This window comes from Alligator mississippiensis, chromosome 1 (genome assembly GCF_030867095.1).
Source record: "Alligator mississippiensis isolate rAllMis1 chromosome 1, rAllMis1, whole genome shotgun sequence".
Taxonomy (NCBI): Eukaryota; Metazoa; Chordata; order Crocodylia; family Alligatoridae; genus Alligator; species Alligator mississippiensis.
The window spans coordinates 362,447,998-362,471,037 of NC_081824.1; the positions used below are offsets into that span (position 1 = coordinate 362,447,998).

The 23,040-nt window shown below is 42.8% G+C and overlaps 1 protein-coding gene across 2 annotated transcripts in view; it reads right to left on the bottom strand.

Annotated features, from left to right (window-relative positions):
- Positions 1-23,040, bottom strand: part of ITGBL1 (integrin subunit beta like 1) — a 308,943-nt gene that overhangs the window by 116,860 nt on the left and 169,043 nt on the right. For both annotated transcript variants that reach the window (XM_006264391.4, XM_059721100.1), the window contains 3 exons: positions 15,207-15,347; positions 12,468-12,608; positions 3,259-3,405 (listed from right to left, as the gene is read on the bottom strand). In XM_006264391.4, coding sequence (XP_006264453.2) covers positions 3,259-3,405; positions 12,468-12,608; positions 15,207-15,347 — 429 coding nt within the window. The remainder of the gene's footprint in view (positions 1-3,258; positions 3,406-12,467; positions 12,609-15,206; positions 15,348-23,040) is intronic.

The following is a 23,040-nucleotide window of genomic DNA, read 5'->3' on the forward strand; positions in this document are numbered from 1 at the left end:
GTGTGCCGTGCCGGGTCCTGACACCTGGCCGGGCCCTTCCTATTGTGGTAGGACCCGGCTCAGCTCCATGCAGTCCCCGCGCGGAGCCGAGCCGGGTCCTGCTGGCCCTGGGGCTGCTCATGCTGCCCAGCCCAATGTGCTGGGGACCGTGTGCCACGTCGGGTCCTGTCACCATGGGCCTGGCCTGGCTGGGCTGCAGAGGGGCTCCAGAACCTGGCTGGGCCCGACACATGGTCTCTGCGTGCTGTGCCAGGTTTTACTACCATTGGCCTGGCCCAGCTGGGCAGCAAAGAGGCCCCAGGACCTGGCTGGGCCCGGCCTGTGGTCCCCACATGCTGCACTAGGTCTTGTTGACATGGGACTGGCCCAGCCAGGCAGCAGAGGGGACCCAGGACCTGGCTGGGCCCGGCATGTCATCCCCACATGCCGCGCTGGGTCCTGCCACCATGAGACCAGCCCGGCTGGGTGGCAGGAACAGCCCCAGGGCCTGCAGGACCCGGCTGGGCTCAGCGCACGGTCCCCCCGCTGCTGCAGTGAAAGGTTATTTATGGGTCCTGGGCAGGGGGGCTAGGGCCATGTGGGGGATAGGGGCTGTGGCCCTCTAGGGGGGAACAAACACCACATTGTCCTATCACACCCATCATGTGTGAGGAAAACTAAAAGCACACACCAACATGTATAGGTCTTTAGAATTTATTTTTTTCATGATGATAGAGATACTGGTAGGCTTCCAAACTGCTTTAACATTGTAAATATACCAATAAAGCATTGCCCAACTGATTGCTGTCTCTCTATAGGGTGTGTGTGTGTGTGTGTGTGTGTGTGTGTGTGTGTGTGTGTGTGTGTGTGTGTGTGTGTGTGTGTGTGTTTTAACTGTGGAAGAACATGGATTTTGGGGTATTTTTAAAAATGGATTTGGGATGCTGCTGCAGCAGTCCAGCTGGCACAAGGGGTAGTGTCCCCAGGTACCAATTGGCTGGGCCCCAGAAGCTCCTGAGAGCAAGTAGCCCTGAGCTGCTTGCCAGGGCAGGTTTTTGTATGGATGGGGCCAGGACAGGGCAGCTTTTTATACTGCTGGGGACAGCACAGGTGCTGGCCCCAGGCTCTAGCTCCCCCTGGCTGCAGATCCAGGACAAGCCAGGCAGGGTTATTTTGCCCCAAATGGCACAATTTGCTCCACAACAAAGTGCATGTCCAAACTGCTGCAAGCGCACATGCTTGCAGGTGTGGACATGCCCAAGGACATGTTTGAAAAGTTTGTACTCGGAAAGAGATGAATCTCTTCTTTTGCCCCTGACATTGTGGGTGAGATAGGAGTGACCTGTGATGTTGGGAGCAGAATTCCTTGCTTCTCAGCCCAGCACCTATCTGCTCGACTAAGTTCTGCATGAATATCTGTGTTCCCTTCAAACCTTAGGAAATTTTCTTTTATTCTAACATCACTGGGAGTTGTGGAAGTTTATCAGCACCTCCAAACAACCTAAATTTTATTTAGGAGGTCTACCATTTGCATGACCACATACAAAAACCCTTGGATATCAAAAACAGCCAGTCAGTCCAAACTCATTTCAAAATGGCTCATTCCATGTCTGGCCATTTAATGTGACATCACCTTAAGCATGATTTCTTATCTCTCCCCATACAGCCAGTTCTGCTAAGCCAGTAAAATCATCTCTATTAACAGTTTCATGTGGGCATTTAAAGGCTTCTTAAAATTACGGTTCCCCACAGTTGCCTTTACAATCCATTCACTGTTCAACTATTAATATCATATTTCCCAGTACTTCAGTCCTAGGTTTCTGTACAAACCAAACTCATTTTTTATGACTGAGACATGAAAAAGTGTCACTTGCAGCATGTGATGTATTTTTTGGATAAATAAGTTAGCATCCAATCCTGTGCGAAACAGCATTTCCTGGAAAGTGCTGAGCATTCTTGACTCCCAGTAAAATGAATGGGAGGTATGGGTATTCAGTACCTGGTAGTTCTAGGCCCATACTAAGCCATTTTTCTGGAAAAAAAAATCTTTCAGGTAATCATAATCCTTCGTTTTAATCAGAAACAATTAAGATTTGGATCATGATGTTGCAATGAGCTCTGTGCAGTTGCAGGCATTTGTCCACACAAACCTCATTACAAGATCAGATCTTAGTTTGTAACCAGAAAAGCCCTCTGAGAATTTTCACTGAGACTGAAGAGATATGGCCTATAGGGAACAGTGGTCTAATGAAAGCCAGCAGTTAAGTCCTTTCTCTTGTGGGAGGAAGCTAGTTCTGAGAAAGAGAGGCTATGAACATTTCCACATGGTTGTGAAAAAAAAATATATCACCAAATATCTTACGTGGCTGTGCTAACTCAGATGTATAGCCTATCACCTATGACTCCTGGTTATTGTAGAGAGTATTAGTGAAAAAAGCACTCGCAAATTAAATGACACTTAGGGTCAGATTCAATAGTTGAAGAGCAGCTTTAGTTCTTCCCCAGCAAATGCTTTTGTGGGCAGAATTCATAAGGATTTCAATTACCAATTCTGGCAGAAGCCTATTCCATATTTACCTTTCTATTCTCTTCTGAGATGAAGAAAGCATGTTTTCAATTTTGATAAATCAAAATGAATAGAATCCATTTCTTTTAAAGAGATTTTTCCCTCTCTTGCTTGTGATTTGTGTTTATGGTATTTCAGTTGCACACCTGAGACTACATGCTTGTAGTGCACTTATATATTTTAAGCCTTTTTATAAATAAACATTTTAGACAACAATTTTTCAGAAGGCACAGACAAAAACAATCCAATGCTTTCAAAAGGAAAAACAAGGAGACAATTAGAAAAATGATTTAAGACCAACTCAGCAACTAAGACAGATTCCCAGCTGGCATAAATCTAAGTAGTTTCATCAAAGTTAATGGAACTACACCATTTTACACAGCCAGAAGATCTGACACAATCAGTTCCCTAGGAATTGTGTCCAAAGCGAGGGTATAAAGAATAAGCCCATATTATACTCCGAGTAAAGAACTAATATAATCTTTGAAAATCTAAAAACACAGCTAAATATAATCTAGTATAATGCAGCAGATATCAGAGGGGGAAAAAACAGGTACCTTTTCTCCTATTCTCCCTTCAGTCCCCGTGTAAGTTTGTAGACTATGACTCAGATACAACAAGCCGGGAAATTTCAAATGCTTTAGAAAATGCAATTTTTTTTAAATGCAAGCCACATTTTGAGACCATGACACATCTTAAAGAACTTTACCTACCTCTTCCAAAACATGGTAAATTAGAGTTTCCTTGGCATTTCTTAGTGCTTTCTTCAACTGATAACGGACAAGAACGCGGATGTTCACACTTTTTTCCAGTCCATCCTCCTTTACAGTCACATCTTCCACAGTTACATTGTCCATGACCTTTACAATGAATATAATTGTTCATATCAGCCTCCATTCTGGCAGTAGATAAGGAAACCTCATAACAACATGCATTTTGTCTAATCTCTAAATTTCTGCCTTTTACCCCTTAACAATCACCACAAAAAGAAAGATAAAGCACATAAACTTGTATAAAGCCTTATACAAAGAGAGAACATAAGAGTTCAGGTCACACAAACACATTTGTTCATAATGAAAAAACTTTAAAAAGCAATGCAATCATAAGCCAAAATACACACTCAATACAATGTCATTCTCTATGCTGTACCCAACAAACACTGTAGCACTCACCCTCACCCATTTCTACTCTCATACATACTCTCAACCCATTGCTACACTCATCAGCACACAAATAAACCCCCTTTATAACATTGCATTTGAGCTCAGCAGTACTGACCTTCAAAGCACAAATACAAAAGTTTAACAATCACACTGCAACACAAATTCTTTATTCAGATCTTCCAAATGAAACAATTTAATAACTACAGGATCATGTACCATAAAATATCACCCATACCATACCACATAGAAAGAGAATTTGAACTTCATACTTGCTCTTAAAAATTAAATAAAATTTTAAAATCTTTAAAAGCAGATATTTAAATATAATTACTTGCAAAAGCTTGATCAACTTTACAGTGCCTTCTGCTAGAAAAAAAGATAGGTAAATTATGCAATCACAAACACAACTTGCCCTGATCCGTGTCAGCATCTTGTCCGAGATCTCTGTGACAGGGGGCAGCTCTCGGGGCTGGATCTCCTGCCGGCCCACCCACCTGTCTCTATGGGGCAGTCCACCCAGTCTCTCCTGCCAAGACTTTGCTGTTCTCATAAACTGATGGTATGCCAAGGGAAGCTGCCTGTCCCAGGGGAGCTGGGACGCCGGAAGGCCCCCGGGGCAGCAAAGGGTCCCGCTTACCTCCTGCAGGGCCGGAAGATCCGAGGGAGGCACACGCGCCGAGAACGCCGGCGCGGGTTGTCAGCCGGGCATTTATCCAGCTGCGGCAAAGCAGCGGGGGTAGGGGACACCTTCCGGAGGGAACAAAAGGCAGCCCCGCTGAGGCAACAGGGCGGCTGAGCGGAGGAAGCTGGAGCGATAAGCCTCAGCAAGCGGGGAGTCAGCCACCACCCGCGATGTGCGGGAAGGAAAGAGGCAGAGCCAGACCCGGCTCCGAGAGACGGAATGGAGCAGCTGGCAGCAGTGCTGGTGGAGAAGCCAGCCCTGTGATTATCGGCTTAGCCGGTGGGGAAACCGGTGGCAGCACCGGTAGCAGGACCGGAAGAGGACCTGGCAGGAGCCTGGTCAGCCTAGCTGGGGAAGGAACCAGCGGCAACGCCGGCAATAGAGCCGGAGGACGGGCAGAGAGGGCCCCAGGCAGCCTAGCTGGGGAAGGAATCAGCTGCAGCACCGGCAATAGAGCTGGGGGAGGAGCCAGCTGGATCCCAGACCGCAGAGCTGGTAGCAAAGTCAGCTGCGGCATAAGCGGCAGGAGCGGCAGAAAGGCCAGCCACATCGGGAGAGGGGGCATCGGTGAGGTAACCAGGTGCCCTATACAGAGGGGAGCCGGCGGTAGATACGGCAACCTCGTGGACCACCGGAGCAAAGCAGGTACGAGGCCGGAGGGGCCGGGCTGGCGTCCTTATAGGCAGTATGCTCAGCCCGAAGACCATTGTTGATGGCCGGCGTATTGAGGCGAGAGGGTGGCAAGCCAGGATGACGTTGAGGCCATAGGAGGTAGAGCCTAAGATGGTGAGTGGCCGGGGTGTAGGGGAGGACAGAGCCCCAAAATTATCCGTCGAGGAACGCGCCGACGCCAGTGGATACCCCAAGGGAGGACCCCCCACTGAAGGTACCATCAAAGTCGTGGCAGGCGAGTTCAGGGTTCCCCCTGATACCAGCAGGGGTAACCTCCGGGGTGCACTCACGAAGCCAGGGCACATGAAACCTTGGGCCTGGGCAAAGGCAGCGCAGGAACACCTAGTAGAGCGGAGGCGGGTACACTGCCCATTACTGTCCCAATGCCAGGGGGCATTATCTGCAGCTCTGACATACCCTACACTGCAGCCCATGCCTCACAGATGGCATCACCATTCTTAGCATCTCTGGCTCTACACTGGGTTCCATTATCCTCCAGTCTGAACCCCAACTGGATCCCTTCCATCAGGCAGCCTACTCTGCCCTCATTCTGGGCTACCTAGCTCCCTGTACTCTTACTCCTCTTGGGTGTGGCCCCCCCAGGACCTTTGGCCACACACGGACCATGGCCTCACCTCCAACGACAGTAGGAACCCCATGCCCTTGGCTCTGGGTATCCCTTGCAGTGAGCCCCTGGCCCTTTTGACCCTTCTGGTCCTGGCCCCAGCAATGACCAGTTGAGGGTGCCTCAAGTCAGGCTTCTTGAGCATCTAGCCCACTCTCTCTCACGGGTCCACTTTCTCAGCCCTACTATGGGGTTACCCACTTGGTTGTGGGAGCTGGGGTTATGAAGGAGCCGTGACTCACCTTTCACTGGGGTGGCAACTGGCCTGACATTTTCTGGGGGGCTCCCACATCACTAGGAGCCCCACCAGGCCACCCATCTCTGACAGGGTGCAGTTTCAGGTCATGCCTAGGACCAAGAGCCTCCTAGCCATCCCCATCAGCTCTTGCCCTTACCTGCTGGGTTGTTCCTGCTGCAGCTCAGCTAGGCAATATTTCTGCCTGGCTGGCAACAGACTGCAGCCTTTATATACTAGGGTCTCAAAATGGCTGCAGCCATCAGGCACCTGCTGGATGCCTAACCCAGCCCTGAAAGTGGCAGGCACCAACAGTGCCCTGCCACAATCTCAATTCTTCAGAATCAGGTTTCAGAAGAATAACATTTTATAGCATAGATTAGCCACTTCATTTTGTACTGTTTTAGAGAAATACATTTGAATTATATTAATTTGAATGTAGTTAGGAATTGTTTGGGAATATCTATTTTTATGGGTTTTTTTAATTAACAAAATATAATTGTGGGGACTGAGGACCCAGGGGTAGAGACTGCCTGAGGGTCTGAAGAGCCAATCAAATACATAAATATTCTTCATGTAAAATGTAGCACATCTTTTAAAAGCAGCTCAGATTGGCTTTCTAGACCCTTCCATAGCCCACTCAAAAATCTCCACATGATTTCACAGAAGCATGGCAAGGCAAACCATTGTGTTTACTGGGTAGAGAAAACGTGAGCATCAGCAAAAATTCTCTTCACCAACAGAGTTAATTTAAACAGAGTACTCCTGCTTCTTTCAGTAGCTTAATTTCCAGGCTCTCTTTGCTTTCATGGCTATCATGGCTTTAAGTTATAATCAAGAAACTAACAGCACAATACACTTTTTACAAATGCTGGCCTATTCAGTTTTCTTTCATAGAGGCCACGTCTACACGAGAGGTGGACTGCACAGTTGCTACTAGACAGTCATTTAGTACTTGTATAACCAAATACTAAATCAGTGTTTCCCAACCAATGTGCCAAGGCACAAAAGTGTGCCGTCAGAAATGAACAGGTGTGCCGTGGAGTTTTGCCATGGCAATGAGATACAAGGAGCTCCAATAGGCATGAGGATGGAGAATGCCATAACAGGTGTGCTGTGGAAAATTGTTATTAATGTAAGTGTGCCTTGGGCTGGAAAATGTTGGGAAACACTGTACTAAATCACTGCCTAGTAACCAGCATTACTGTGCATCAGCATCCCCACATGGTTTTTTTTTGATGCTACTGCACAGTGGCAATGAACTACTATGCAGTAGCTCATTACTCCTGTGCAGTAGCATTGTGTCATGGTTAGTGCCCCTCAACGCTACTGTGCAGTTGCTCATTGCTACTGCAAAGTAGCATCTCATGTAAACATGGCTACAGACTACAAACAATGACAAGCTTTATGGTCCATCTATGGACAAGCTATATTACCTCTATCTAAATGTTTATGTGGGCAACTATTATTGTCAAAGGTGTATGTACTTACTAGTTTACACACAAAAAACTGGATGAGGAACAGGGCCTTATAGATCAACAGAAAATCATAAGAGTATTATAGCTGCTCTTATTCTTCACATCTCAGCAGGTGCACAGGAGGCAGATTTTCCTTACATGCGTTGATTTGGAAAGTGACAAATATCTACTCTTCTGTCATAAAATCATAAAGTTGGAAATGATTGCAGAGTTCACACAACCCAACCCTATCCACAGATTCAGGATCCCCTGTTCACAAACTGTCTAAGACAGTAGCTACCCAGCATTTTCTTGACAATGCCCAATGAAGAAGGGAATTTTATTTTCCCTGGGAAGCTGCTTCTACTGTCCTACTTTTATTACAGTTAGGAATTTTTCTCTGAGATCTGATTTAAATCTTTTTCTGAAGCCTGAACCCATTTCTTCACATTCCTGACCTCTGTGGCAAGGGGGAACACATTTTCTCCTCAATCTTAATGGAAGACTTTCAAATATCTGAAAACTGCTGTCATATCCATCTTAAGTCTCCTTGTCTTTCATACTAAATATACCTAGTCCTGCAACCTCTTATATATCACTTATAATCAGTGATCCTTGTTTTCTCTGATTAAAAAAAAATCAGAGAAATTTCAAAAATCATAATTTCCTCATAAAAAACACCCCAAAAGCAACATTTTCCCATGATTAAAACAAAACACCACTATATATATATACAGACACACACACACACACACAGACACACACACACACACACATATATATAGTGACTCTTTTCCTTTAATGATAATCATGTTAAATGACCTGATATGGAGAGCAAAAAAAATGTCTCACGTGAAAATGTCTGCATTTACATTCTAGTTTACATACTTCTGTATTGCTATCTCATGATATTCTAGCAGGAGAGATTAAGTGAAGTAAATTTGCCTCTTGTGGTGCTCACATAGATCACAGGTTATAATGCCAGTGCCTGGCCTGCCCACAGGCACATAAACATGATATAGGAAAACGGAATATACTATGCTTTGTATAGGAAAGGAATGCCAAATACACAATTGTATAGCATGGGGTATAAAACAACTGTATAGCAATTGTATAGCATGGGGTAACTGGGCTGGCAAAAGCAGTGCTAAAAAGGGGTTGGGGATTGGGGTAACTGGGTAAGCAGTAGCAATACTAAAATGTATTTGGGGGTTATGATGGATCATGAGCTCGACAGGAATCAGTCACCTGATTTGATGATATGGCAAAAAAGCAAAAGAAATTTTGAGTTGCATTAACAGAAAGGTGTATGCTAGACACAGGAGGTAATAGTATCACCCTAGTCAGCACGGGTTAAGCTGCTGGTGGAATAACCTATCCACAATTTTAGAAGGACGTGAAGAAACTGGACAGAATCCAGAGTGAGGCAAGGAAGAAAGTAAAGATGTTGGATTATAAGCAGTGATCCTAGTTTTCTGTGATAAAAAAATCCAAAATTCTCTGATTTAAAAAAAACCCAAATCCACATTTTTCCAGTTTTTCCACGTCCTTCTACAAGTGTGGACAGTGTATTCCACCAGCAGCTTAACCCGTGCTGACTAGGGTGATACTATTACCTCATGTCTAACATACACTTTTCTGTTAATACAACTCAAAATTTCTTTCGCTTTTTTGCCATATCATCAAGTCAGGTGACTGATTCCTGTCGAGTTCATGATCCATCATAACCCCCAAACCCATTTTAGCATTGCTACTGCTTACCCAGTTACCCCAGGCCATACTTGTGTATTTGGTGTTTCTTTCCTATACAAAGCGTATTTCATTATCCTGTATTGTCTTTATGCACCTGTGGGCAGGTCAGGCACTGGCATTATAATCTGTGATCTATGTGAACACCATCAAAAGGCTGATTTGCTTCACTTAATCTCTCCTGCTAGAACATCATGAGCTAGCAATACAGAGTAACCTAGAATGTAAATGCAGACATTTTCACATGGGAAAACTTTTTCGCTCTCCATATCAGGCCATTAACATGATTATCTTTAAAGGAAAAGAGTCATATCTCAAGAGGAGATCGTTCAGTTAGATTCTGTGGAGCACTAAAATCTTTTAAAAGAGGACATCATGTCATCAGTGTGAAGAAGTATAATTGCCAATCAGCTCTAAGCAAAGTGAAATCTCTGAAGGGACCTGCCCTTCTGTGAAGTTAAGTCTTAGCAGCAGGGTGCTGCTTTCCTGATACATGAAATCTTTGAAACAATTATAGGTTTTGCATTCATTTATAATATAATTCTTATCTGTAAATAGGTTTTCTGCAATTCTAATCCACTAATCTGGGGTTTTCTGCCACTGTCTCTGCCTCTGAGGCAGGCAGATGAGTGCAAGAAATTTTTTCACTAGCTCAGCTTGTTTAGCAGTCTCCAGATTGTTTTTAAGCAAGCCATGCTGGGCTTATTCAAAAAGATGAAAAATCTTCATTAAAAGCATTAATGTTTTGGGCAGTGAAACCTAATACAGTTCTCTTTTAAGTGCATATATTCATCAAACACTCACAGGTATCTCCATGAATATCTCCCCAGTCACCAGTTGGGTCTACATCATGACATATGAATTCACTTCACACACGTGCCTAAGAAATAAACTAGTAAGCCTACTGTTGGAGATTAACAGTTTGCAGTTCTTTAATGCTTGTCCACCTTGCAGGTTGTGCCCATCAGTGCAAACTATGAGGTACACAGGTGCAGACACCCGGAATAATGGGAATAAGCCACACTGCTGAGAAGTATGGTTTATATTGTTATAGTATATTTAAACCAGGTACTTCATTATAAATCAGCCCAAGAATATAGCAACATAAAGCCCCTTTTTAATTATATTCACTCTTTGCTATGTATGTATAGTTACCACGTTACGTGATGTTTCATCATCTAGCCTATAGCAAAGTTCAACCAAATCAATCCCAGTGTACTAAAACTATGCTTAACCATAATACATTGTTAATTTGCTGCACTGCTCAATATTTTGACAAAAAGAAGCAAAAATGATTAAACATTTTTGCAAATGCTACTTTTCCCTTTGTTTTTTGACCACCTGAAGAGCTATCCTTTTTCTTTAAACAGAAAATCAGATGAGAAATCTGGATCTTCACATGTATTATTAGTAAAATATTGCCATTGCTCAGGATTTTCCTTCTGTTTTAGGCTCTTCCAGTGACCTTTGAATTTAGTAAACATTATGCTATCAAAGTAACAGAAAAGATCCATATTTTTCCAATATTTTAAAAATGATTTTGTTCTTGTGGGATTCTTATTTTATTGGTGTTAATTAGGTCAGGTCAGATATTCATGGGACATTGTAATATTTGTGTCAACAGCCTGTAATACATCAGGTCCCTTTGAAACTGTCTTCAATTGCTCTTGCAAAGTCCCCTGATGCACAAATCCATGCTGCATATTGATCAAAGTCCTCCTCATGTTCAATAATAATTTCAAGCTACTTAATGATAGCTGGGAGCAAAGTCTTGCCTAGAGTTGCACACCAAATCTCATAGGAAGGCATGAGTATCCATCCTCTATCAAGCAAAAAACACGAGGTTGCCAGTAGCTGCTGAAAATGTTTTTAACTGTTAAATGTGTGGTAGGGCTGTTATAAACATTAGTGTTTTTTTTCTCAACAAGCCTCAAAATAAAGCTCTGAAACACCCTTATGCCTGAAATTTAGGATGTGCACCTGAGAAGTTCACTCACAGTTTTCATTTTATTTTAGTCATCTGAATAAAATGGCAAAAGAGCTCCTCATTTTGCCTGCTTTCTTGGGCGGCTTCTTGAACATCTTGGTCACATCCACACATGCAGGCAGGTGCATCTGCAGCAGCTCAAATAGGAGCGGCACAAATTTGAGCCAGGGATTTTTGCCTCAGCGCACGTGTCCAGACATGCACTTTGGTGTGGGGCAAGTTGTGCCACTTGGGGCAAAATAACCTTGCCCAGCTCTTCCTGGATCTGCCCCAAGTGCCCTGATGGCTGCTGATGCAGGTGAGCTGTGGACTGTGTGCGGGGGGCATATGGGCCATGCAGGGGGGCTGGGGCTGTGCAGGGGGGCTGTGGGCCCTATGGGAAGCCGGCAGGGGACCCACCCTTCCCGTGCTTCCCCCGACATGGCCCCCCACATCTTCACAGCCCCCCACCCCCTACTTACCTAGAACGGAGCCCAGGTCCAGGTTGCAGCAGCTTACATCGCTGTTTGCCCTGAATGGGCAGGCAGCATGCTGCAGTATCTGGGCAAGGGGCAGGCATGGAGTCTGGTACTCTGGCTGGCTACCAGAGCATCTCTTTGGAGGACCTGAGCCTCCGGTTGCCTCAGGGCATGGTCCAGGACCGTGCCCTGCCCTTCTTTTTCCAGGGGAGTATTTTGATACCTGGATATCCAGGTATCAAATTTTGAGCCCATGCTGCAAATATGTAGTGTGGGGAACGTTTTTTTGTTCCCAACATGCCTCTTGTCTCATCTCAAACTGCTTTGACATGCAGCAAAAGGCATGTGCAGGCTTGTCTAGACATGTCCCTTGGGTGCAACATGCAGTGACACAAGGGACATTTAACAGGAATACCTATTCACTAAATTAATGAAACAAACCAAGTTCTTTTTCATTTTTAACCAATCATCTTCTATTAATATATCAAGGTTGGGGTTTTTTAGTTTCAAATTTAATTTCCCCTTCCCCTTCTCTGCATCATCTAGTAATGAACCAACAAGGACAAATTTATGTCCTGAAGTAGGCCTAACAGTTAGGAACCTCAATCATTTTATTATTTTTTTCATTTTGTGATACATGGGATTTAATGTTATTAGCAAATGGCTGTGTTTCATGAAATATTTATAAAACAAACAATTATATATATATAATTGTATATATATATATGAAAAAAATCTACTAATTTCCAATAGAAACCATCGAGTCTGACCCCAAGCAAAAATTTTTAACTGAGCAATTAAAAATTCAATTTGGGGCCAGAATAAGCTATTTGGACATTTTCTGTCACATAATTAAATACAACCATATGATTTCCACTTCAATATATGCCTCACCTGAACAGAAGTCATCAGAATATCTGTCATAGACAGCTTTGCAGTTCCTTTCATCACACTCACAGGTATCTCCATGAATATCTCCCCAGTCACCAGTTGGGTCAACATCATGGCATGTGCATTCACCACACACGCATGTGCCTGAGACACAGAATAGAACAGAAATGAGCCTAGGGATACACACTAATAAGAATCAGTTTAGGAGTTTAAGCTTGTTGTTATTTTGCCTTTACAAAAGGTTTGAGATGCCAGTTTCAAGTGTATATTAGTTAAGGGTCTCCCATAATTTCCAACCTTTATAATGTGGTTAAGGTGATTTATTTCATCAGTGAATTAGATGCATAAGAAGCAAGTGGTATCTCTCTCTTGCTGGGTAGCCCCTTTTGTACTCAACAACCGAGACATGCAGGACATACAAGATGACAGAATAATCGAATAAAAACCAGCAGAAATCCCCAAATTCTTTTCCAGTACCAGGGCTGTGAGATCTCTGGGTAAAAATCAGTAACCTACCTGAAAATGATATTGTTGCTGAGTGACTTCAGCAATTAGTTGATATTCAAGACCTTGCAGAGTTACTTCCATTAGGAGGAGGAATTGGATTATACAAGTTAGGCATTTTTTGGTACAGTTGTGTTATTTGGAAAGAAAATAAACCAATTCCTGTTTCCCTGGACATAGTAGGAACCAGAGGTGCTGAGTACATGGGGGCCCAAGGGCCCTGGTCCCCCTCATCTGAAATGTGTAATACTTTCCACGTGTCCATCATCTTAGCTCCCTGCCCCGCCCTGACAAAAATAAAAGTTGGCACCTATGGTAGGAACAAACCAATGGCACTTTCCTTGTTCATAAATCTAAGGCTGCTTTCCAACCAGTCCTGTGCCCTACAAAATTCTCTCATTTGGCTCCTCTAAGTCATACTTACACTGCCTTTCTCACTGTCTGCTGCTTTCTGTTTCTGCTGTACAGATACATACAAACAAAACAATGCCCCAGTTCCTGTAAATGCAGTCATTCCCCAGGGAAGCCTCTTGTTGGGCTACATGTTATAGTTAGTCTCTGTCAGGCTTTGCTGTCTGGACAAGTCACTGGACAGTAGTTTCCATTTTCTCTTACTCAGTGAAAAAGCTTTAATTTCTTCTTTCAGTGATTCTGAATGAGGAATAGTTAGCATATGCATCAGCTTCAGTGGTCTGTAACTGCCCACAAAGCAAAAGATACACTTGCCTGGAGCCACCTGTACCCTCTAGAACAGCATTTGAAGAAATGTGAGATGGATAAAAACATATTATACACACTTTTACAGTTAATTCCATGCAGACAGTTAAATTACTATAATGGAAAACTTAAGTAAAGAAAAGGTCATTTCTAAAGAGTAACTGTGAGAGTGAATTTGTAATCAGTTGCTCTATACACAACCCCCTAAAAAGCTGATCAAGTAACTATGAATAAACTAAGTGGAAATGCTGAGCTGAAAAAGAACTTTATAAAGTCAAGCAACAGAAGGATTTCAGGACAGAAATCATGAATATGTGAAAAAAATCCTTCCATAATTAGTATTTGGAAAGAATTTTGTCATATACATACCATATATTTTTGTACATCTTACAGAAATGTGTACCCATTCATAGCACAAATTCTACTCATTTAATGTCATTTGTTCTGTTCTAGTCCAAATAATATGCTCTTCAAGTAAAACTTGTTAAAATTCCCTTTGGTAAGAGTCAACTATTATCATGCAAGAACAAACAGCTAACTTGACACACAGCATTTCTATATTTATTGTTTCCAGTATCACAGAAGCTGTTTTACTGTTAAAGTCCAAAAATTAAATAAGCCTAAGTTATTTTTGTATTTGAGCCAACCTTTCAATTTCCCCATAATTAAGATGAGACAGTTTTCTAAATGCTCTCAGGATAATTAGATGCTCAGACTATAGCAAGTTTTGTCAGAAGATATGTATTTAAGAGAGGTATCTATGAGACTTGTACTTTTGCTCTAATGCAATAGTTTTGGATGACAGCCAAGAAATAATATTTTCTATTTTAACTATTTGTTCAGTGAAGCCAAGTATAGCAGCTGGTGAAGACAAATTTTGTTTTTGTTACTAATTCTTCCCAAATTGACAAAATTAAATTGAAGTTATGGAGGAAATTCAAGCCATTGGGCTTTGCAGAGAACTATGTCTAGTAAAAAAAAAATCTAACCTGACAACCCTATGAACAGGATATAACTAGTTGCTATTGTAAAGTATGTATTTAAATAATGACTGCTGCTCATTCTTGTCCATTATTCAGTTCAGAACATTCAAAATCCACCTTGTGTGTCAATCCCAAACCAGCCCTGTTGGACACCTCTACATCAATCTACAAAAAGCTATGGTGAAGATTTCCTAATATTTGTCTACTCTAGAGAGGTTCCCTACTATGGCTGATCTGCCAATATCCCATCCTCTGCAGCCTCACTATGCAACTAAGTGATGAGAAGGGTTTTTTACTCTTTGATTGAGTTCACACACACAAATTTTCAAATCCACATGTACACAAACCTTTAGTTATACACATGCATTTGTGTACATTCTATTCATATACAAACTTTGAAAAATCATGGTCAGAACTGAATAAAAAGAGAAAAACCAAAAACTGTTATTGAAAAAGATTGCCTTTGTCCTATAGTTCAGAATATCTGCAATGTGAAATATGTGCAGAAGATATACATGAAAATATATCAGTGACACACCTCTATTGCTGCAGATTTTGCCATCTGGAGATGTGCATCTTCTCTTGATCTCCCAGGGGGTGATGTCACACTGGAATTCACATTTATCTCCATGCCAACCAGCCTCACAGTAACAGTTTCCACAGTAACACTTTCCATGGCCTTAACCCAAAACAAATTTTATATGGTAAGAAAAAGACAAATTTTAAAAGACCATTAACAATCTAATCATTTGGACTATTTTTCTTACAAAGCTTTCAGAGTTATGCTCACAATCAGAGCAGTTCTAAAAATAAAGTATTTCTGGATAAAATTAAATGAATACAAAGGTAATTATTTTGTAGTTAATATATTGTCATAATCCTACTTTAAGGAAGAAGCTTAATTTAATTATAAATCTGTAATGTACTAATCAATCAATACATCATATTTAGATGTATTCCTTTCACATGCATTAAACTTATTTTTTTAATATTCTTGGGTAAATTTAGTACATTTCAAATGTGAAAGTTGCAAGCAACTTTAAATACCCTAAGTAGGGCTCCTAAGCATGTCCACTATGTGATTTCAACTTCCAGGACTACCACTGACCTCCTCTTTCCTCAAATACATTCATGCATACCCCAAAAAGGTCTGAATTAAATTATATAATCTATTATCTTGAAATGGATGCTGGGGTTGCAGGTTATAGACAGTGATCCATGATACTCTTTTCTCCATGACCTTGGGGTACAGGACTAGAAGCAATGAAAATTTAGATTGGAGGTTAAAAAGAACTTTCTGATTGTAAGGGTGGTCAAACATTGGAATAGGCTTCCTAGAGAAATTGTGAAATCTCCATCCTCGGAGACTTTCAAGAGCAAGTTAGACAGATTCTTAGCTGGGATAGTTTAGTCACAGATGATCCTGCCTTGAGCAGGGGGCTGGACTAACTGACCTTCTGAGGCTCTTCCACCCCTACTTTGTGAGATAGGGACAATGGTCTCACCAAATACAGGATTCAAGGACTAATTAATTAAAAACACTGTCCCTATTAAAAAAAGAGACAATATAGTCACAGAAACTAAATATAAAATGTGTGCGTGTAAACTCAAATAAAGATGTCAATAGACTGTCAAAAAGAGAAAAAGAATGAATCAACCAACAAAAAACCCATCCAACTGGATCATAAAGTTGACAACAGAAGAATGACTTGAGACACAGCATTGGAAATCTAAGCCATACATGATAAATGAAAAGATCCTGCCAAGCAAAGTTTAAAACATGTACTATCAATACCTTATTATGTTCTTATATGCTTTTCCAGCATTTAATCCCAACTCATTGCTCTTGATTGCCAAACTGTACATGTGCAAACAAAAAGCCTCAGCTGTCATGAATCCTATTTCATTTAAAGCTAATTAAAGTAATGTAAGTCCCCTCCCCACAGGAGACCTGCCTGTAAATACAATCCTTCACAGGGAGGGAAAGAAAAAATATATGCATCTGTCACTGAACAGGTGCAGCTTGGACCAGCCATGTAGTCCTTTATGCCTACCTTTGGCAACCTACTAGAAGTAGCCTTTCACTACTGGCTATGCCTATACTCTCTCCCTGCTGAGCCTGGGGCCATTACCAAGAAATACACTCAATCCACTTTTTTTTTTTTCTAAGCAAATTTAAACCCAGCAATTAGGCTAAATAGATGGTTTAGACCATAGGTAACCAAGATACAGCCCATAGGCTGAATCCTGCCTATGTTTCCATTAGTCTGGAAATGTGGTTATATGGTGAATGGTGTAAACATTAATTGCCATGGCTCCCAGATCTTTGGCAATCATTTCTGCCACTGCTTGTCTTGTCTTTAAATTCCCAGACATGTGGAGAGCCTTGTATGTCAAATCAAAAGAGCAGAGTCACATCATCTGGACCACAGGGTGGCCTATGGGACCAGAAATTTGGCAGTGGAGGAGCAGTGGCAGTCACAGAAGGTACCACAGCAATTAACACTGGTACCACCAAATTCCATCCTCATGACCCAGATGATGTAGCTCCATGCCCCATATCTGAACTCTGCACTGACTTCACACCATGAGTCTGGGTAAGTTGCACACCACTGGCTTAGGCAGTTCCTGAGCCCACATTCCAGTATTGCTCTTAGGCCTGGGAGTGGCATTGGGTCACATGCTCACGACCCCTTAAGCCATCTCTAAGCTGCCTAATTGCTAGGCTTCTGCACACAAAGAGAAGGAGTGAGCTCTCTGCTATGGTTTCAGTACGGATCTTGTTTCTTAGCAGTGATACTGGCCTTGACAATGAAACAATACATTAACAGCCTTTGAGCCAGTCTGGACCCATTATTGAGGGAAGAGAAGCATGGAAAGAAGGAAGCAATACATCACTCCAAATGCAGCTGGCAGCAGAGGAGAAAAGGTTAGATGGTCTACAGAAGTCTGAGGGTGTAGCAGACTGGTGGCTTGTAGAGGGTGATAGCAGGTTGCACAAATGAAGCTGTAGCAGTCTGCAGGCTTTGAGGGGCTACAGCTCAGCTGTGAACAGTGAGACCTGATTGCAGGTCTGGCCAGGAGGATGGAGTGAGCTGGTAAGAATAATTTGCTGGCATAAATGGAAGTTAAAAGGCTCCCAGGGAGAGGAACTAGGGAGAGAGACCTGAGAGCTAAGAAGGAGAGAGCTACCAGGCTAGTGGCTGCAACACTGGGACAGGGTATCCTCTCAGGGTCTGTGAAAAGATGCAGGAGCTCTGAGGCTGGAAGCAGCAGCACCACCACACCAGGGAACTCACTCTGGAGGCAGAGAAGGAAGTGCTAGTTTGAGTTTGGAGCAGTCACACCTTAAGACTAAAAACCTTTTCTGAATGTCCCTGACCTGCACAGCTGGGGACTTGCCACTGGAGGACTTGTGAGCAGGAGTCTGACTAGAAGCTACAGCTGTGAGTTGCTACTACAGGGCTGGTGAGCCAAGACAGGGTCCTAGCCCTGCTCTAGCAGGTGTGTGAGAGATTGGCTGGGGGGAGTAACATGAAGCAAAGTTAATGGAATCAGGGTGGGTAATGAAAGGGGAGGTGAAAAGGAAATGAGGGTGAGGGAAGGGTGGTGAAATGAAAGAAGTCAGCCACTGAAGAATAAAATAAAAAGGAAAAAAAAAGAATTAAAAAAGGAGAAGTAAATGAAAGAGGGTCTTATGTTGTAATAAATTGGGATTTGGGATTAGGGTGTGGGAGGGTGCTGGTTGTACTTCCCAGTTGCAGCTGGGAGGGAATGTGCTTTTGGGGGAGTTACTGCCCCTGCCCTAGGAAAGAAGCCCAGTTCATGGAGATCTGATCCAGCCCCCTACCTTGTTTTCCCACCATGACCCCACTCTTAACCCCAGTCCTGGACTCATCGGTGCCCTCTTTATCTGGCTGGCTAGCATGTGCTCTGAAGGCTGCTTCCATGTGGTTGCACCCCTGGGAGTGGGAAGGTCACCCCTGGGAGTAGGAGGGAAGGTGGGTTGGTGCCATTCTTGGGATTCTGGAAAACTGCAGCTTGGGCTGCTCATCTGTGAGGAGTGGCCACCCATTGATGGAACACAAGCTGGATAACACAGATCAGAGATAAACCTGCCCTGGAGTGGCTTAACTTTAAGCTGCCTAAAGTGTGCTTAAAACTAGTTTCAGGGGTTAATGTGTGGACAGTCCAGGGGTTAAGAGTTCCAGGAACCACCTAAAATTAATATGTTTTAGGTGTCTGACATCTAATAAAATGTGGAAGTTTCCAAACTTTTTGGACCAGCAGAGAAGTATTGACCTCCGAAGTTTTTAGAAAGTCATCTTCATCTTATCATCAAACTTTTATTTGAAGGAGGGTGTACAGTGTCATCACTGTGGGGACTGGGCTTATTTAGTCTAGAGAAGAGGAGACTGAGAGGGGACTTAATAGCAGCCTTCAACTACCTGAAGGGGGGTTCAAAAGAGGATGGAGCTAGACTGTTCTTAGTGGTGGCAGATGACAGAACAAGGAGCAATGGTCTCAAGCTGCAGCAACGGAAGTTTAGGTTAGATACTAAGAAGAATTTTCTCACTAGACGTGTAGTAAAACACTGAACCAGGTTACCCAGAGAGGTGGTGAAATCTCCATTCTTGGAGGTCTTCAAGACTCGGCTAGACAAAACTTTGACTGGGATGATCTAGTTGGGGATGATCCTCCTTTGAGCAAGGGGTTGAATTACATGACCTCCTGAGGTCCTTTCCAACCCTAATTTTCTATGATCAGTGAACCACAGTTTAGAAAGCATTTATATAAAAAAATTTCCACAAGTGACGAATTAGGAAAAAGCAAACACTGGAGATATGGGTCAATAGCATATTTATCCACTTTTACACCAGTAGATCTTGATATCAATTGTTTCAGAATCATAAACTTTGATTACTAGAGGGGTTAATTCAGTCCCCTACTGGAATAAGGCATCAACAAATGAAACAAGCAGGAATTGAAAGCTAGAAAAAAGCTTTACCATCAGAAGTAACAAAGATAAGGTAAACGGAAAAAATCACCATAGGAGAGTTTACGGAAGGTTAGTAGAATACTAAATCCTATCAAATTTGATATAGTATGGGCCATTTCGTGTAAAAAATAAAATCCAAATTAAATCACTGACATATGATTGAAGTATTTCTAGATCATTATTTCAGTCATTTGATAAATTAGTATATAATCCTGGGTTATAACTTTTTGCTATTGCTATCATCATTTAATAGAGGCCACAAGTTCCTTTCTTGCCTGTGGACACGTGAGGGAAATTAAACCAACAGAAATTGTTTTGTTCCCTCAGTATATCAATACAGTAACACACACAAACATACTGACAGGATATATAAGTGGAGTGGGGAGGACTAAATTTGGTTCTCTATGGTGCACACACACATGCAACTATCCCCTCCTCTCCCAAGAATTCGAAAAACATTTGCAACACTTCTTAGATGAAGGAAATGTGTCAACAGTCAAAAAAACACTGATCACTATTTAACGGAACATAGCTTGTGGGTCAATTGATTATTTTTAAGTGACTATACAGATTCCTATTTTATAAAAATATAATTTAAGTTTGCTTTGCTCAATATTCTTTGTTGTGTAGTTTGTTCTGTTTATTTCCTCTTCTCTTTCCTGTCTCGGGAATACCTTGGAAGAGTCCTTTCCAAGCATTTTTGTTCCCTCTTTCCTTCTGACTACACCATAGAACAGTAGGGGTGGGAGGCACCTCAGGATATCATTTAGTCCAAGTCCTGTGCTCAAGGATCACCCCTGACTAAACCATTCAAATTGAGTGTCTGTCTAACCTGTTCTTAACCCAGACTTCAATAAGGATGTGGAAAAACTTGAAAGGGTCCAGAAAAGAGCAACCCATATGATCAGGTACTTGCAAGGCAAGCCATACGAGGAAAGGTTGAGGAACTTGGGCCTCTTTAGCCTAAAGAAGAGGAAGTTGAGAGAGGACTTGATAGCAGCTTACCGCTATATCAGAGGAGTGCATCAGGAGCTTGGTGAACAACTGTTCACTAGGGCACCCCTGGGGAATACCAGGACCAATGGATACAAACTCCTGGAAGGCTGCTTCAGGCTTAATACCAGGAAAAACTCCTTCACAGTCAGAGTGCCCAGATTGTGCAATAAATTCCCTCCAGAGGTGGTGCAGTCACCTACCCTAGAGGCTGTCCAGTCTCCTCTTGAAAGTCACCTTGCTGGGGTCACCTAACCCCAGTTGTCTTCCTGCCTAGAGTGGGAGGGCTGGGCCCGATGATCTGCAAGGTCCCTTCCAGCCCCTAACAATCTAAAAATCTATTAATAAAAACCTCCAAGGAAGAAGATTCCATAACCTCTCAGCATATCCTGTTCCAATGCTTAACCATCCTTATCATGAGAGAGTTTTCCCACTATCCAATCTAAATTTCCATTGTTGCAATTTAATACCATTGCCCCTTCTGTCCTCCATGGCTTCAGAGAATAGTCTATTTCCATCCTCTTTATTATAGGACTTCTGGTATATGAAGCGCATTGTCAAATCCCGCTTTAGTTTTCTCTTACCTAGAATAAATAACCCTAGCTGTCTCACCCTAGCTTCAAGTCATGTTTTCCAGGCACCTCATCATTTTTGTTGTTCTCTGCTAGACTCTTTCCAATTTCATAGCATTGAAGAAAACTAGGTTTGGAAGGGACCTCGGGAGGTCACCTAATCCAATCCCCTCCTCAAAGTAGGACCATCCCCAACTAGATCACGCCAGCCAAGGCTTTGTCTACCTGGGTCTTAAAAATCTCTACGGATGGAGATTCCACAACCATTCTGGGTAGCCTGTTCTAGTGCTTTACTACCCTCCTCATGAGAGAGGTTTTCCTAGTATCTAACTTCATCTTCCCTTGCTGCAGCTTGAGACAATTGCTCCTTTTTTCTGTTATCTAACACCACTGAGAACAGTCTAAATCCATCCTCTTTGGAACCACCCTTCAGGTTGTTGAAGACGTATTAAATCCCTGCCCCATTCCCCATCTACTCTTCTCCAGACTAAATAAACACTCTTCTCAGAAGCAATGTTGCCCAGCCCCCTAACCATTTTTGTTACCCTCCGCTAGACTCTCCAATTTGTCCACACCCTTTCTACAGTGTGGGGGCCCAAAACTGGACACAGTACTCACCAGTAGTCCCACTACTGTTGAATAGAGGTGAATAATCAGTTCCCTAGATCACAGAAAATTAGGGTTGGAAGGGACCTCAGGAGGTCATCTAGTCCAACCCCCTGCTCAAATCAGAACCATGTCCAAGTAGATCATTCCAGCAAAGGCTTTGTCAATCCAAGCGTTTAAAAATCTCCAAGGCTGAAGATTTTACCACCTCTCTAGGTAACTTGTTCCAGGGCTTTATCACCCTCCTAATTAGAGACTTTTTCCTAATATCCAACCTAAATCTCCCTTGCTGCAACTTGAGACCATTGCTCCTTGTTCTGTAATCTGTCACCACTGAAAAAAAATCTAAATCCATCCTCTGATGGCAATACTTCTACTACACTTCTACTCCAGCTCTGGCAGCAGGGAAGAGCAGAGGCAGTGATGCATGGTACAGGAGCAGTGGCTGGAGGTTCACTGCTGCCAGAGGAAGATGTCAACTCCTTTTCTAATGCCAGAAATCAGTGTTTAAATGGTCATTCAATACACAGATCAGTGAAAAAAGGTGACACCTTCTCTTCTCAAAACAGTGAACCTCTTGCTGCTGCTCCTGTACTGTGCACCACTACTGCCCATCATCACTTACTTGATAGCCCTCTGTATTCAGTAAGGGGCCTACATATTCTTTAGTCTTCCTCTTACTTCTGACATACTTGTAGATTCCCTTTTTTATTGTCTTTTTGACTCCTGGTTGTCACATCTCAAATCATGCCTTGGCCCTCCTGATTCTCTCTCTGCATGCCCATGTGATACTCTTGTCCTCTTCCATAGTAATATGGCCAGGTTTTCACTTGTAGTATTCCTTTCTGAGTTTCAGCTCACTGAAGAATTTGCTGTTTAGCTAGGTCAACCTCCTGTTGCTCGTCCTATTTCTTCAAATTAGGATAGCTTGCTCCTGCACTATAAATAAGGCCTCCTGAAAGTACAGCCAGCTCCCCTGGACTCCTCCTCCCCTCAGTCTTGCCTCCCCATGGATGTTTCCTTGAGTTTGTTGAAGTCTGTTCTTCTGAAATCCAATGTATTTATTCTGCTGCTCTCCTTCCTTCCTCCCTTTAGAATCCTGAACTCTATCATGTTATGGTCCCTGTCACACAAAACTGCCTTCCACCTTCACATTCCTTCATGTCTGAGAGCAGCAAATCAAGAAAAGCAATACTATTTGG